Source organism: Scyliorhinus torazame, chromosome 6 (assembly GCF_047496885.1).
Source record: "Scyliorhinus torazame isolate Kashiwa2021f chromosome 6, sScyTor2.1, whole genome shotgun sequence".
Classification (NCBI taxonomy): Eukaryota; Metazoa; Chordata; class Chondrichthyes; order Carcharhiniformes; family Scyliorhinidae; genus Scyliorhinus; species Scyliorhinus torazame.
In genome coordinates this window covers 294,517,621-294,534,008 of record NC_092712.1, presented here as the reverse complement: position 1 = coordinate 294,534,008, position 16,388 = coordinate 294,517,621, and the positions used below count along the sequence as shown (strand labels likewise).

General features: G+C 47.0%; 1 protein-coding gene across 1 annotated transcript in view; it reads right to left on the bottom strand.

Moving 5' to 3' along the window:
* Window positions 1-4,360: 4,360 nt before the first annotated feature.
* LOC140425514 (sodium/hydrogen exchanger 3-like) overlaps window positions 4,361-16,388 on the bottom strand; it is a 175,929-nt gene continuing 163,901 nt past the window's right edge. Inside the window, exons 13-16 of the mRNA XM_072509879.1 lie at window positions 13,701-13,874; window positions 9,697-9,763; window positions 5,438-5,533; window positions 4,361-4,635 (exon numbers count right to left, since the gene is read on the bottom strand). Coding sequence (XP_072365980.1) covers window positions 4,415-4,635; window positions 5,438-5,533; window positions 9,697-9,763; window positions 13,701-13,874 — 558 coding nt within the window. The 3' untranslated portion in view covers window positions 4,361-4,414. The remainder of the gene's footprint in view (window positions 4,636-5,437; window positions 5,534-9,696; window positions 9,764-13,700; window positions 13,875-16,388) is intronic.

Genomic DNA, 16,388 nt, shown 5'->3' with positions numbered 1-16,388 from the left:
AGGAGGGAACATTTGTCCTGTTGAATAGAAAGAACCAAATGATAATGAAGGTTCTAGAGAGGAAACAAAATCCGTTAGTGAGAATTTGAGTGAATGAAAACAAGAGTTAATGAGCAGGCATTTCAACCTGCAAAGTTCAACAGAGATGCACGATAGCAGTGTTAGTGATGTGAGAAAGTAGGACCATTCAATTCCCACAAGCCAAAGAATGTGGAAGGACCTCAAGCTAAAATTCAAAGGGACAAATAATTTATTTGTTTAATTGATGTACTGATTCCATTTCATTCTTCTATTATTCAAACCTGGTTTATGTGTTTGTCAGTTCAGGAATATCAGTGCGAGGTAAAGGATGACTTTGTGTCAATTTTAGGTAGGCAGTATTAGCATTACTCATTCCACAATCAGACATTGCATGCACCAAATGCAGAGTACAGGTCATTCTATCATAATTGGCCACCATTCCAATCACTCTGCTATCCATTACCACACCAGTGCAACACTTCCAATCCCCAAAGCCATCTCTCTCAGCTCTAGAACAGAGATCAGCAACTGGTGTCAAAATATGTCAGCATTTGCTCTTTATTTGCCCCCAAGAGAAACTGAAGAAAGGCTTCCCAACACCTGGCTCCCGAAAAAGAATTGGAGTTAGAAAGAAAAAAGTCCGTCGCTCATTCTGTCCCGAGTTGGATTCAACTCAGTGCTCTGTCTCACAGCACTAAATGGAAGAATATCTACTGTAATGTGTTTGAAAAGGAAATGAAAAGGTGCAGATTGCAGAACTGTGCAACAATCTACAAGACGTCCCGTGTATTTTGTCAATATTACTACCCAAATTAATTTGAAAATCTACTCAGACACAGCCTCAAAGTGTTGACGGAAAATCTGAAAGAGAGAGAGAAACAGGAATTAGGTGAGATATAGCACATTATCACAGATGGAAAACTGAAGTGAGGTACCATTTGAGAGCCTGTTCAGTAGAGTTAGGAGAGTTTGTAACAATAGACAGAATTATAGGACAATTACTGAAAACAATTGCTTTAAGATTTGAGTACCAATAGAATGATTAAATCAATCTTGAATTAACATCGTTTGTAAAATGATGTGTTATGATGCTGTCACCATTTGCATAATAAAAAGGATTCCTTTTAATTGAATGAAATATCCTCTTGTTATATGCACTCTTTCTTCCATTTTTATCCCTCAATTCTCGTGTGGGACAACCATTAAACACTGTTTCTACATACCCTGTCCCATCTCTCCAGAATCTCCAGATCAAATCAGAAAATCAATGATCAAATCAGGGCAACACAGCAGAGTAAGAGTAACAAGGCCTGCGTAACCAACCAGGACTCGGAGTGTGGAATCACCCCATGGTGAGAGGGGCTGCTCGGCAAAGACACATTTTGGGAGCTGGCTACAGCCATGAGGCTGCTGTACAATTTTTATTAATAAATACCTTTTGTGTTCATTAATGAAGTCTGTGAAAGTTGTTTATACCATACCAGCCAGCATCCAAGCTAATCTCTGCTGTACCCTCTATTACCTCAACAAACTCCTTTTAGTGTGGAAATCAAACTTGTATACTGTCATCCAATTGTGGTTTTAGTGTGGCATATATTTATTCACTTCTGCATCTCCACTTTTATATTTAATACCATGAAACCCATTCCTGCATTACTTTCTCCACTTGAGCAGTTGCTTTTAATGTCTTGTTAAACTGAACCCCACATTTTGCTGTCCTTTGACATCAGCCAGCCTTCCTCCCATTTTAAAATCAAAATGTAGCACCTCACACTGACTGACAAAGTCCACATGCCAGATATTTTTCCTATTCCATCATTGTATTAATAATGACTTGCAGCTTCCATCTCAGAATTATTTACTGAGCATATTTTGGTGCAATCTGCAATACAGACCACCATCCCCTCTAGCCCCTATCCAAATCACTGATATATAATATAGGGCACGATCTAATGGCTGTATTTCATCCAGAGCGGATCCGTGCGAGCTGGTTAGTTCGCGGGAGAAGACAAAATCGGCATTCGATTGGTTTCCAATCTAAATGGCCCGTTCCAGTTGGCGGGTTTCGGATCCCACCCGGACGAGGCGAGGTATCAATTAGCAACAATTGAGGGCAATCTCCATCTCATTAACAAGATGGACGTCCTATCTAATGGCCTTTAGCACATCACTTTAAAAACTTGGAATCTAGCGCAATGGGGATCGGAGGTGAGTAACCATCTTCAAAATCGGGCATGCAACCCAGGGGCACAGGAACTGCTGACACAGTCCTCGGAGATGGGTGGGGAGGGAAATGGGCCTGGTCAGGGGGCTAGGTGTCATCGGTGGGAGGTCGTTCCTGGGCTGGAGGGGGATGAAGGACTCAGCACATGTGGGTCCTATAAGCCATCCCCCAGATAGAGTGTAACACAACAGGGGCAACTCCAGCTGCTGCCCATGTTCCACCCAACACCTCCAGGGCAGAGCACCATCCGTGGTAATATGGTGCAGGTCACTTTAACTCCGCCTCAATTGAATCTGGGTCCCTGGAGCTGTGAGGCAGCAGTGCTAACCACTGTGCCATCTTCTTCCTGCACTGGACTGAGTTCTTCCTGGTCACACTGCTCGAATTGACGGCGGCTGCCAGTGCCGCCCTGTAGCTGATCCTGCAACCTCCTCGGGGGAACAGGGTGTCCTATCCCATCTCCACGGCATCGGTCAGCCAGACCAGGTTGGCGTCCCCGAAACATGGAGCAGGTCTCCATGGTTGCATTGCTGTGTGCTGTCTGGACTGTGTTCCGAGGGAGCAGTTTATGTTCTGTTCCTCCTTTTAGCAGGGAACTGCCGGACGCAGTCCAGGATGAATCAGCTGGCGGGACGCCATTTCCGCCCTGAAGCATGTGGGGCAGCATTTCCAGCCCTAGCTGACATTAGATACCAGCCGCGGTCTCACCATGTCGGCAGTTAGGAAGCACCCGGACGTCATGCTCGCCACCGCACTTAGTGCTTCGCCCGTTAGATCGCGCCCATACATTTTATATATCGTGAACAGAAAGTATTCAAGAACACAACCACCAGGAGAACCTCTACCCACTTCTAATGCTTTGAAAGTCATCCCGAAGCTCTATGTCCTTCATTCCAACCAGTTTTTAATCCAAACTTGCTGCTTTCCCCTCCTTACACACTGCTTAAACTTATCTAATGATCTCCTATGTAAGTCAAGTCACCATAGTCCCAGATGACCATAGGCTGCTTTCTCCTTTGAGGGGGAGAGCTGACTGGTGGAGATTTAACCACATCTCAGGCGAGGAGCAAGGTTGAGAAGGTGAGGCCTTCGTGAATAACCTCAGTCGATAAGGGGATTGAACCCACTCTGCTGGCCTCGTGCTGCATCGGAAACCAGCTGTCAAGCCAACTGAGCTGAGCCGGTTTCCGGTCTCCAAGGCACCTTGTCAAAACCTTCCTGAAAGAGTCTGGGCGGGATTCTCCGATGCCCTGCCGGGTTGGAGAATCGCCGGGGGGCGGCGTGAATCCCACCCCGCTGATGCCGGCTGCCGAATTCTCCAGCGCCGCTTTTTTGGCGGGGGCAGGGATCACGTCGCGCCGGTCGGGGGGCGTTGGCAGTGGCCCCCCCGGCGATTCTCCGGGCCCTGTTGGGCCGAGCGGCCGCCCGTTTTCGGCCGGTCCCGCCAGCGTGAAATACACAAGGTCCTTACCGGCGGGACCTGGCTCTGAGGGCAGCCTGCGGAGTCCTTGGGGGGGGGGCGCGGGGGGAACCAGCCCCGGGGGGGCCCCCCACGGTGGCCTGGCCTGCGATCGGGGCCCATCGATCTCCAGGCGGGCCTGTGCCATGGGGGCACACTTTCCCTCCGCGCCGGCCTCTGTAAAGCTCTGCCATGGCCGGCGCGGAGAAGAACCCCCCCTGCGCATGCGCCAGAACACTCTGGCGCTCCCGCACATGCGCCAACTCGCGCTGGCTGGCGGAGGCCCTTTGGCGCCGGTTGGCACGGCGCCAACCACTCCAGTGCCGGCCTAGCCCCTGGAAGTACGGAGGATTCCGCAACTTACGGGCGGCCCGATGCCGGAGTGGTTCATGCCACTCTTTGGCACCGGTACGGCCCGTCCGCCGGCTGGGGGAGAATCCCAGCCTCTGTGCGCCACATCAATTGCATTTCCTGCAGACCCCTCCTCATCAAGCACAATATTCCTTTCTGAAGTCGATGTTGGTTGTTTCTATTTTATCTTCACCCGGACATTGCATAATGAAACCTTTAATTATTCAAAAACAAAACTTAAACCTGATTACAAGTACATTTGAAAATGCTCTGGTTGATGCGGGCCAATTTTTAATATTGCTTTGAGGACAATCGCCTGTAATTCTGTGAAGCAAAGGGCAGAAAAGTGGATACTTTAATTATATTGATGATTCAGACAATGGATCCTCCTCCGAGATGTCTGCTAGCAAAAAGGAATCAATGGATTCGCTGCGGTGCCTGAAGTTGTTGGGACTCCTTGGCAACTGTAAATTAACCTTCTGGGATAGAATTATAGTTCCTTCATCGGACGTCAACAATGGAATTATTTGACAAACCAATTGATCCTCCTCAGTGAAAAAGTTCAAGCAGAAATTATTTGGTATTGCAAAATGCGATATAGTTAGAAAAATCTCTGAAGGATTCATAAGTTTAGCACAAAGACCCAATCTAATCATCATATAGTCAGAGGCAAACACTGTAATGTTAGGATGCGAACAATAGCATAATGCAGACATAATAAGACAAAGGTTAGAATGCACCATGACCACCCTCTACAGAAGCCAACCCTAGGAAGTTAGGTTATAGGAAGTCATGTTCACTTCTGGAATCTGCGATAGGATCTACCGGATGACAGCTGCTGAAACCTATGCTGACTGTGCAATTGTGAAAAGATTTGGAATGCCTCAAGGTGGCGCAAGAGTATAAAGTATACAACACCAGACATGTCACAGGAGGCTTTGAAAAAGATTTTCCACTTTCACCAGAAAGAACATCAAACTCTACTCCCTCTATCTGGAGATGCTGCCTGACCTGATGAGCGATTGCAGCATTTTCTGTTTCCTGGTTTTATTAGCCAACATTGGTAAGCTACATGGTCCTGCCCTTGTCCTGGACTAAACCAACATTTGCTTTTTCATGAAGTCATCGCTTGATTGCAATCAGGACAGGCTGAATTCTCCTCTCTTACAAAATATTGCTGAGGGTGCCTAGGTTGCCAATGCACTGACCACTAAGATCAGACTGCTTAGAATCATGAATTGCTACAGCACAGAAGAAGGAGGCCATTTGGCTCATGGAGTTCGCACTAGCTGGAGTTTCCAAATCTAACTTTTAGACTCCGTTACATTATAAGCAGAGGAAAAATTCCAAGAAGCATTCACCACTGAACAGACAAGGTATATTACCAGTTATTGTTTCCTCCGATTCATTGATTTCCGGGGTAATTAGGAAACTAATTCCGTCGTCTGATGGGTCACAGTGGTTCTTTACCTCAGAATCTGGAACAAGAAGGAAACAGTTCTTAACAATAGCAGTGTTATAGTTACTCTTTCACTGATGCCATAGATTGAATCCAGAGGTGCCGCATAAAATGTTTCTTCCAACTTTTTAATAAGGTTCTCAAGTGAACTAAGCATTTGTGAAGATTCAGCTCAGCTATGGTGACAGCACATGCTGTCAAACTGTTAAATAGAAAGCATAGTCATTTTATTGTTAAAAAAGAGACATGCAGCTGAAGCTTTTTGTCTTGCACTCATCAGGACAGACACAAGAATGCCAACTTTTAAAGGGATCAACAATTTATAAAGCATCAGAAAAGGGTGCTGATTGATTGGAAAGTCAACCCTGATTGGTTGAGGCATTTTAGTTAATGATTATTTTCTGCCTCACTTAGGCCAACTAAAACAGTTAGGAAATTTGCTCTAAGTGGGCGAGAGGTGGGTTCTACAATAGTTGGGGTTTGTTCATTTTGCTTTTTGAGGAGTTGGAATAAAAATACTTTTTTTTTAAGTTAGAAAGGCTACTTGCATGTATCCACGTTTTTGTGTTCAAATCTCTGGAGTGGGACTGCAACCTATGAACTCCTGCTTAAGAGACGAGTATACTAACACTGAACGCAGGCAGATATTTATGGCAAGAAATTGAATTCAGTAGTACCCATTTTTTTGAATGTATGAGTGGCTTTAGACCTGCACAGTGGTGTCTGTAGCTGTACTTGTAAAGTGAATTGTGCAGAACACCATATTGGTGTATCAACCATTTTTGAAATGAATACTTGCTGAATTTTGCGCACCTAAACATGCATTCAATAGTTGATAGGACCTCCAAACAGTGTCATATAAAGACATTATGAGCTACTTGCAGATTAGTTGCTGATTAATTTCTTCTGGCTGTGATACAATTCAACACACTTTTGGTACTTTATATGGTTGTTTCAAGTAACAAATAGCCATAGGGAATGGTGTAAAGGACTTTTTGCTGATTTCAAAGGTCCAGCATAAACCAGTTTCTCCAAGACATGGGTACACTAGTGCTATCCCTTCTGGAGTACAGCATGCTGGGAGAATAAACAGAGACCATGCAGAGCATGATACTGGAAGAGGGAGGAAGAAGGATAGAAGGGCACTCAGCCATACCTAGCCTGGGTATTCAGGGTACAATTCCTCTGTTTGGGACTCAGCAAGAAACAATGTGTGAAATGTCTGCACTTCACAAAAGGACATTCTCACTGAAACCTGCCATCTGCTGCAACCACAATTACAACCTCAGAGAAAGGACAAGGCCAGACTGCCAGTGTCAATGACCAATGTTGGTGGTGATGAATTTATGTGTCTGAATTCTTTGAAGCTAAATCTGTAGATATCTTCTGTCCAGTCTTGCGTGAGGGAGATCACCGGTGCAGTTAACTCATTGGCAGCTCTCATTTGTGCCATTTCATTCTCTCTTGCCGGAGAGAAGAAAACGGAGGGAGCATGCAGCTTCACTCGGAGTGCAGGTTTCCAGATGTTCCCCGGTTCCATTGACTGGACAGGCATTGGTTTGTAGGTGCCACCTGTCAACTCTGCCCTGTCCCAGAGCGGAAAGGAGAATGTCCAGTCGATTTAATAATATAGGCAGCAAATCATGGCGATCAATGCTGATATGCTGCCATAATGACTTCATTCTGTGGCAGTCTGCTGTTTCAGCTGCAATGGAGGCACCACGGCAAACCAAAAAGTGAACTCAGGGTGACCTGTCTACTGTTTGCATAGCTGATATCTCTGTTGCACAACACATGCATTCAAGGGAAGCCATGCTGCCCCACACTATGCGATAGAACAGACCACAGGCATCCTGAAACAATGTTTCTGCTGCCTGGACCAATCTGTAGAAGATTTACAGCGCTCAGTAGAGTGTGCATCAAGACGTGGTGACTTGACACACGCTGCACAACCTCGCCCCTCCCAATTAGGAGGGAACAGCGCTTGCCACCAGTTATACAGGGAGCAGCTGAGGAGAAGGACAAGGAGAAGCAGAGGAACTGCAGCAGATAATGTAGACAGCCCCTAACTTCTTGGGTTGTCCATGCAGAATTCATCTGGGTGTAGTCCTTGCAACTACATTTCCGATTCCCCATTTAGAATCCTAGAATCCCTACAGTGCTGAAGGAGGCCATTTGGCCCATCGAGTCCGCACCAACCCTCTGAAGGAGCAACCCACCTAGGCCCAATCCACCGCTAACTATTTTGTTGGGTATACCCATCAGCATTCTGGTGCTCCCCCCTCCCCCCCATGGAGATCCTCATACGAGTCCTCGGCAGCACGACCCGTGAGTGACCTCTCCCTCCACAAACTGCCCGCTATTCTGGCTTCCTGCCTTTGCTACAATCCATTTGTGCCAATGTGTGTCACCACATGCAGATACTCCCTCGAATCTATCCTCGAAGATATGTGCAATGTCCACATCTGAGCTGGTGCCTGTGACTGTCAATTCAAGTGACACTGAAGTAAAAAACTGTAAATCTGAAATGTAAAGAGAACATGCTGGAAACACTCAGCAGCACTGGCAGAAAGTGTGGAGAGAGAAACAGAGTTAATTCAGGTCACAGATCTGACATCAGGGCTGTAAAATCGGCTGGGATTTTCCCAGCACAGAGTGAGCCCCAACAGCAGCAATCGTCCCAGCGATGGCCAATTAGGAGACCATTGCTAGGTCCAGTGCCCAATTGAAGATGATTCATTGGCACTGCACACTTCCGGCCCAGTCACAGAACTGGTAGTTCTACAGCCTCAGCAATTTCACGATGAGAGTTGGCTGCTGATGAGGCTGCACAGAAAACGAGACGGCACCTCAAATTTAAAGTTAATGTGTCCCTGAATTTGGGCTGGGCAGGCAGGCTCTGGTGATTGGAGGGGAAACCCCTTCATCAGTGGCGTGGGGTTGCAAGGACAGTGTTTGGACTGCTGACAGCCAACACATACAGGCATGTGGAATAGGTGTGTGTATTTATATATATATATATATATATATGTGTATATAGAGAGAGAGAGAGAGAGAGAGGTGTGTGTGTAAAGAGAGATGTGTGTGTGTATATATAGGGGTGCATGTGGGTAATAGAGGTGTGTGTGTATAAGATATGTGTGCGTATATATAGAGTTGTGTGAGTGTATATATATATATATGTATATATATATAGAGAGAGAGAGAGAGAGAGAGAGAGAGGTGTGTGTGCGTATATAGAGAGAGACAGAGGTGTGCATGTGTACAGAGAGATGTGTGTATATAGAGGTGCATGTGTGTTTATAGAGGTGCGTGTGTGTGTTTGTGTGTGTATAGAGGGTGCGTGTGTGTAAAGAGAGGGGAGTGTGTGTGTGTATGAAGGGTGTGTGTGTCTGATCCTCGCATCTATTTTGGGAGCTATCCAATTTAGTCACACTGCTGCCAGGAGAGGCATTATTATTCTTCAAAGGAAGGCCTAAGAATTAAATAGGGGGGGAAATTCAACAGAAGAGAAGTCAGTAATTCTTGTGCTACTTATGTTCACCTTCTGCAGTCAACGAAGAGCGCTGGGAGCAATCGCAAAGGGCCTTGGGGTATTCCATGAAGAGAATTGGAATAACTTTGGAAGCGATAGACACTCACCTTTATGTTACACTGCAGGATCTCTAGGCAAGTTTGCTAGAAATTAAATTGAACACTAATCTATGAATTACAAATATAGTAGATTTTAAATATTGAGCAGCAGAGGAAAAACTGCCTGAGATGTCTCGGCTTTGATGCCTTGTCAATGATGATTGACCTTAGCGAGGCCAAGAGGAGGGATGCTGCAATGAGCCTCAGTAACCTAAGAAGCGGGAAATTCGGCAGGGGAGAGAAATATCAGACTTCCTTCTTTTGATTGCTTCAACAATTCCCATGACCAGTGAAGACAAAGCTGCTATTCCCAAGCTCAAATGACTTCCTGATGTTCATTGGGCCAAGATATAACTCAATACAAATGAGTGGGTTTTGAATAGGTTAACATCAGATTCACTCCGATATCCAATCTCACGCAGGAGTAGTAACTTGGTAAAGGTTTTGGAGGGTGACCAGTCAATCCAAGGAGTCAGCATCAGAGAGCTTGGGAAGGAGGGCAGTAAAAGGTTAAAGTTAACAAGGAATTAAATGCATGCAAAGAAGTACCTTTATCTTTGTGCAGAGCATCGGAGTGTGTCAGGGTCTGTTTATTTGGCACTACATCACTGTGTTTCTGTGGTAAAATCAGGACAACTATAACAGCAACTACATATATTTATATAGCACCTTTAATGTAATGAACAATCACAAGGCACTTCACAGGAAGATTATAAAACAAAGTATGACACCGAGGCACATATTTAGGTCAGATGACCATAACCTTGGTGAAAAAGATAGGTTCTAAGGAGTGTCATAGAATCCCTACAGTGCAAAAGGAGGCCATTCGGCCCATCGTGGCTGCACCGACCCTCCAGAAGTGAATCCTACCTAAGCCCACTACCCCACTCTATCCCTGTAACCCCAGTTAACCTGCACATAAATCCTTGGACACTAAAGGGCAATTTAGCATGGCCAGTCCATCGAACCTGCACATCTTTGGACTGTGGGAGGAAACAGGAGCACTCGGAGGGAACCCACGCAGACACAGAGAGAAAGTGCAAATTCCACACAGACAGTCACCAAAGGCCGGAATCAAATCCGGGTCCCTGGTGCTGTGCAACAGTGTCGTAAAGGGAAGAAATGAGGTTGAGCAGGGGGGAAGTGTGATAATGGAATTACAGAGCTTGAGGCTCAGACAACTGAAGGCACAGCCACCAATGGTGTAGAAATTATGATTGAGAATGCTCTAGAGGCCAGAATGAAAGCACAGGTATCTCGGAGGAATTTGCAAACAAGGATGGGAATTTTAAAATCAAGACATTGCTTGACAGAGAGCCAGTGTAGACTGGACTGATAGGGAAACAGGACTTGCTGCAAATTAAGACATGGGCAGCCGAGTTTTGGATGGCCTCAGGTTTACAAAAGGTAAAATGTGAGATACCAACCAGGAGGGCATTAGAATTGTCATTTCGAGAGGTGTGGACGAGGGTTTCAGCAGTAAATGAGCTGAGACCGGTGGGGGGGGGGGGTGGGGGGGGGGTGGGGGGGAGGGGGCAGAGTTGAGTGAAGTTACAGAGTGGAAGTAGGCGGTCTTAGTGATGGTGCGGAAATCATAGATCATAGAATTTACAGTGCAGAAGGAGGCTATTCAGCCCATCAAATCTGCACAGGCCCTTGGAAAGATCACCCTCTCTCAGTCCACACCTCCACCCTATCCTGGAACCCAGTAACCCCATCTAATCTTTTTGGACACTAAGGGCAATTTAGCATTGGCCAATCCACCCAACCTGCATAACAGGAACTCACCTTCAGATCAAATGTGACAAAAAGTCCATGGGATTAAAAGGGACATTGGCTTCCTAAAAAAATATTATCATTGATTTGCAAAAGCAATCAACGCAAAGGCAACTCCAATTATAACTAAATTCATCATTTACATGCAAAATAAATTATCGACTATCTTTATCCCCTTCCTCTGTAAATCTGCACACAGACATTCATGGAACACTGTGGAGGGAAGTGCCTTCATTGGCAAGTGGACTCTGTAGCAGATCACCTGCTCCTCCAGTAGATTTCAACATTACTCAGCTGCATTCTCAGCCGGGAGCCATTCCAATAATTTCCAGAAGTGGTAGGGAATAGGAAGAGGGAGAGGGGAAGCAGAAGGTTCTTAACAGGAATTTGACACGGAGCCTCAAAGAAGTATCGGAGTTGATGACCACAAGTTTGGCCAAAAGGAGATAGGTTTTAAGGAACATCTTGGAGAGGGAAAGAGAGGTAGAGAGGTTCAGAGAGGCAATTGCAGAGCTTGCGACCAAGGCAACTGAAGGCACAGTGGCCAAGAGTGATCTGATTAAAATCAGGGATGACCTGGAGGGTAGAATTGGAGAATCGCAGAGATCTTGAGGTGGAAGGAGGTTACAGAGATAGGAAGGGCTAAGGCACATGCAGAGATTTGAAAATAAGAATTTTAAAATGGGTCTTTACTCAACCGGGCAATGGAGGTCATTGAGCACAGGGGTGATGAGTGAAGGTACACGGTGTGAGTTAGGATATGGGGAGCAGATATTTAGATGATTTGAAGTTCATGGTTTCAGAAGGTGGGATGTGTTGGAAGAGTATTGAAGTAACAAAGGCACGGAGGGTTTCAATTCAGATGAACCGAGGCAGGCTGGATTTGGGCAATGTCAAGGAGATGGAAGTAGGCAATGTGAGTCATGATGCAAATATGTGATCAGGAGATCACCTTGGGCTCAAAAACGGGTGTGCAAACATTTTCTCTCGGCTTAAAATGTTGTGAGAGTGAGGGTTGGTGTCAGTGCCTAAATGTAACCTGCGCTGATGACAATGGCTTAGGTCCTCCTAATTATGAATGATCAGGAATGGCTTGTCAGATAAGTAGTTCAGACACAGTTGAGAGGTTGAGAAAAGTGGTGGTAAGGTAGATCTGGGAGTGATCAGCCTACATGTGGAACCTGATGCTGTATTTTCAGATAATGTTGTCACAGTGAATCACGTAAATCATAAATAAGGAGTCCAAGGATAGATCCTTGGGGGACAGCTGAGGTAGCATTGTGGGAGTGAGAAGAGAAGCCATTGCAGACGATTCTCGTGATCTGATTTGACAGATAAGAATGGATCCTGGCAAATTCAATCCCACCCAACTGAATAATAATGGAGAGGAATTGAAGGAGGATGGTGTGGTCAACTGCCTCAAAGGCTGCAGACAGGCTGGGAAGGATAAAGAGGAATAGTCTACCCTGATCGCCGTCATGTACATAATAATTTGTGACTTTGGTCAGGGCCATTTTGGCTCTGTGACAGGGATGGGAATACAATGGCCTCTTTTTCAAAGCTTGATATTGAATACACAGAGAGACTCATGGGGGCTCTGGGAAGATGGGTATATGTCATTAAAAGTGCAAAAACAGATAACATGCTATCCTCACTGCCATTCACATGGTGCTGGCTTTCATTGCGAGTGTGAGGGGATAAGGCAGGTTATTTCATTAACATATTGTGCTTCAATCAGGCTCACAGTACAACTGGTGGACTGAATTCAATTTAACACTGGTTAAATTTAGCACTAGTCTCTCAGGGCCCAGAATGCCAGACAGCGAAAGTGAGTCAGTAACTGCTTGCTCAAGTAAGTAAATGCCTTTTACAGCACTTCTTCTGGAACTGGAGTGTTTTCCACAGACCCTCAAGGAATTCTTCAGCCTACTGTCTGATGATTGGCTTCTCTCTCTCACCTGCCACAATCACAGACCTTCCCTCCCCCAAAATAGCCCCCACTCAAAGCGCAAAGCCTTGCGTCCTCACCGATGATCTCTTGCTTTAACCATATGGCACCCACTCCTCACCACCGAACATAAGCCCTGATCTCTGACCATCTCCTACCCTTCTGCTTGCTAGGCCACATCCCAAAGGTGTTCAGCCACGGCCTCCTGCTGCTACCTTTTAACAGTCACTAGCTGAGGTCCTGCCATTAAATCCAACAGCATCTCCACAGTCCCAGCCTCAATGCATCCCTCCCCTCCTATGCACCCACCTGACCTCCATGTAAACACTGGGGCGCAAGTATCAGGAACTTAACTGGATGGCGGATTAAGTCAAGTGGTCAGCCAAACACAATGCCAGATGAGTGGGAGTTGCTGTGTTCACAAATAATTAGCTAGCTGATATGCAGTCCATAGAACGACAGCATCTTACACCACAGGAGGAGGTCATTCAGCCTATCAATCCTGTGCTAGCTCTTTGAATGAACTATCTAATTAGTCCCACTCCCTTGCTCTTCCCCAAGGCCCGGCAATATTCTTTCGTTTCGAGTATTTATCCAATCACCTGTTGTAAAATACCTTTGAATCTGCTTTTGCACTCCATTCAGGCTGCACTTCCCAGACCATAGCAACTTTACAGAAAGTGACAAACGGTCCCTCCCACCCGCCATTTTTCAAGCATGGTGGTCCGGCTTCAAAGCATAACTTACAAAGAGTAAACCAGCCGTGAAAAAACAAAGCCTTATTCTCAATTTAAACAAAAGAAAAAATGCTGCCATTACTTTGGTTTACCTTTACAGTTGCTTTTTCTTTCTTTGTGTTCCTAATTGTGGCATTGTGATTGACTTCGAGCTTGGTGGGCTTGAAATGTTCCAGCCTCATTTTCATGGTGCGTTGGAAAATCTCTTTATCTTGTTTTTCGTCTTCACTGCGCACCAGCTTATGGCGGCTGTAGTTGATCTTGTACTTGAAAAAGAAACCACTGGGTCACTGAATATAGAGAGGGGATTATAGTTACTGGATAAATAAACCAGGAACCCGGACTAATCCTCCGGAGACATGAGTCCAACTCCCACCGTGGCAGCTGGGGAAATTTAAATTCAATTAATTAATTAATCTAGAATTCAAATACTCGTCTCATTAATAATGATGACAAATAACCAGATTATCACAAAAACCCAGCTGATTCACTAATCCCTTTAAGGGAAAAAAATTGCCACCCTTACCCACTCTTGTCTACATGTGACTCACAGCAAAGTGGTTGACCCTTGACTCGTAACTACAAGAATAAAACTGGCATCAACCTAGTCACTAGGAAATGACAAAGGCCCAATCTGCTTAGTCAACCCTATAATACCGTCCTCATTAACAGCTGGGCAATGGGAGAACTGTCACAAAAAATAGCTAGACAACAGCCTAACATGGGTCATTGAATACAATGCCCAGACTTCTTCATTATCAATCGTATGTATGTCGTTGTAGCGCACAATGACTTACGAGAGAGATGAGAAGTGGTGAAGTCGATTCAGGCTTTATTAAGCGAGACTTGTCCCCAGCAGTTCAGCAACAGAATGAAGCGGCGGGGAGAAGCTCGGGTTCTTATACTCCGCCTTCAGGGCGGAGCCAGGAGTCAGCAGCCAACCAGGACCCGGGATCTGTCAGCCAATAGCATCACGGCTTCACAGTCCCACATGACCCCTAATACATACCACCACATTCACCCCTTGTTAAAAAGGAACCCGGCGGGGTGGTGGTTCGCATGGTGGTAGGGGTTTACAAGTCTGGCCCTGGAAGGAAAATTTTGGACATGTTACTACAGTTTTAGCCCTACACTGGGCTATGTACAAGTTTGTGAAACTATTTACAATATTAGCAAGGAAAAATTTTTTTTTGTTACAATACAACATTCTTGGTGTCACGCGGATGCCACGAGTCGAGCGGGTGGTCTGGTCTTCCTCGTCGATCGCCTCAGCCCCGGTGGTGGTGCAGGTGCTTGTTCAGGCGTTGTCGTCTCCGGGAGCGTTTCGGTGTTTGTTCCTGTTTCACTCCTGGGCGGGCACGGGAGGAGGACCGATCCCCCCGGGAAGGGGGCGGTCGCGGGGTGCGCCGGTGGCAGGGAGGGGATGATCGGTGTCGGGTGTGTGTGTGTGTTGCCAGCGGGCGCCAGGTCCCGCAGGGAGACCGTGTCCTGTCGGCCATCGGGGTACGCCACGTAGGCGTACTGCGGGTTCGCGTGGAGAAGGTGAACCCTCTCGACCAACGGGTCCGATTTGTGCACCCGCACATGTTTCCGGAGCAAGATGGGTCCTGGGGCCGCCAGCCAGGTCGGCAGCGACGTTCCGGAGGAGGACTTCCTGGGGAAGACAAAGAGGCGCTCATGAGGTGTTTGGTTAGTGGTGGTAAACAGCAGCGACCAGATGGAGTGGAGAACATCCGGGAGTACCTCCTGCCACCGGGAAACTGGGAGATCCCTGGACCGTAGGGCCAGCAGGACGGTCTTTCAGACCGTGCCGTTCTCCCTCTCTACTTGCCCGTTCCCCCGGGGGTTGTAGCTGGTCGTCCTGCTCGAGACTATGCCCTTGCTGAGCAGGAACTGGCGCAGCTCGTCACTCATGAAGGAGGACCCCCTGTCGCTATGGATATACGCGGGGCAACCGAACAGTGTGAATATGGTGCCAAGGGCTTTAATGACTGTGGCCACTGTCATGACGGGGCAGGGGATGGCGAAGGGGAAATGAGAGTACTCGTCCACCACGTTCAGGAATTATGCGTTGCGGTCATTGGGTGGAGGGGCCCTTTGAAATCCAAACTGAGGCGTTCAAAGGGGCGGGAAGCCTTGATCAGGTGCGCTCTATCCGGCCTGAAAAAGTGCGGTTTGCACTCTGCGCAGATGTGGCAGTTCCTGGTGACTGTATGGACCTCCTCCACAGAGTAGGGGAGGTTGCGGAACGTTACGAAATGGTAGAATCGAGTGACCCCCGGGTGGCAGAGGTCCTCGTGGAGGGCTTGGAGGCGGTCTATTTGTGCGTTGGCACATGTGCCGCGGGATAGGGCATCGGACGGCTCGTTCAGATTTCCGGGACGGTACAAGATCTCATAGTTGAAGGTGGAGAGCTCGATCCTCCACCTTAAGATCTTGTCATTTTTAATTTTGCCCCGCTGTGCATTATCGAACATGAACGCTACCGACCGTTGGTCGGTGAGGAGAGTGAATCTCCTGCCGGCCAGGTAATGCCTCCAATGTCGCACAGCTTCCACTATGGCTTGGGCTTCCTTTTCCACTGAGGAGTGGCGGATTTCTGAGGTGTGGAGGGTCCGGGAGAAAAAGGCCACGGGTCTGCCCGCTTGGTTAAGGGTGGCCGCCAGAGCTACGTCGGATGCGTCGCTCTCGACCTGGAAGGGGAGGGACTCGTCGATGGCGCGCATCGTGGCCTTTGCGATATCCGCTTTGATGCGGCTGAAGGCCTGGCGAGCCTCTGT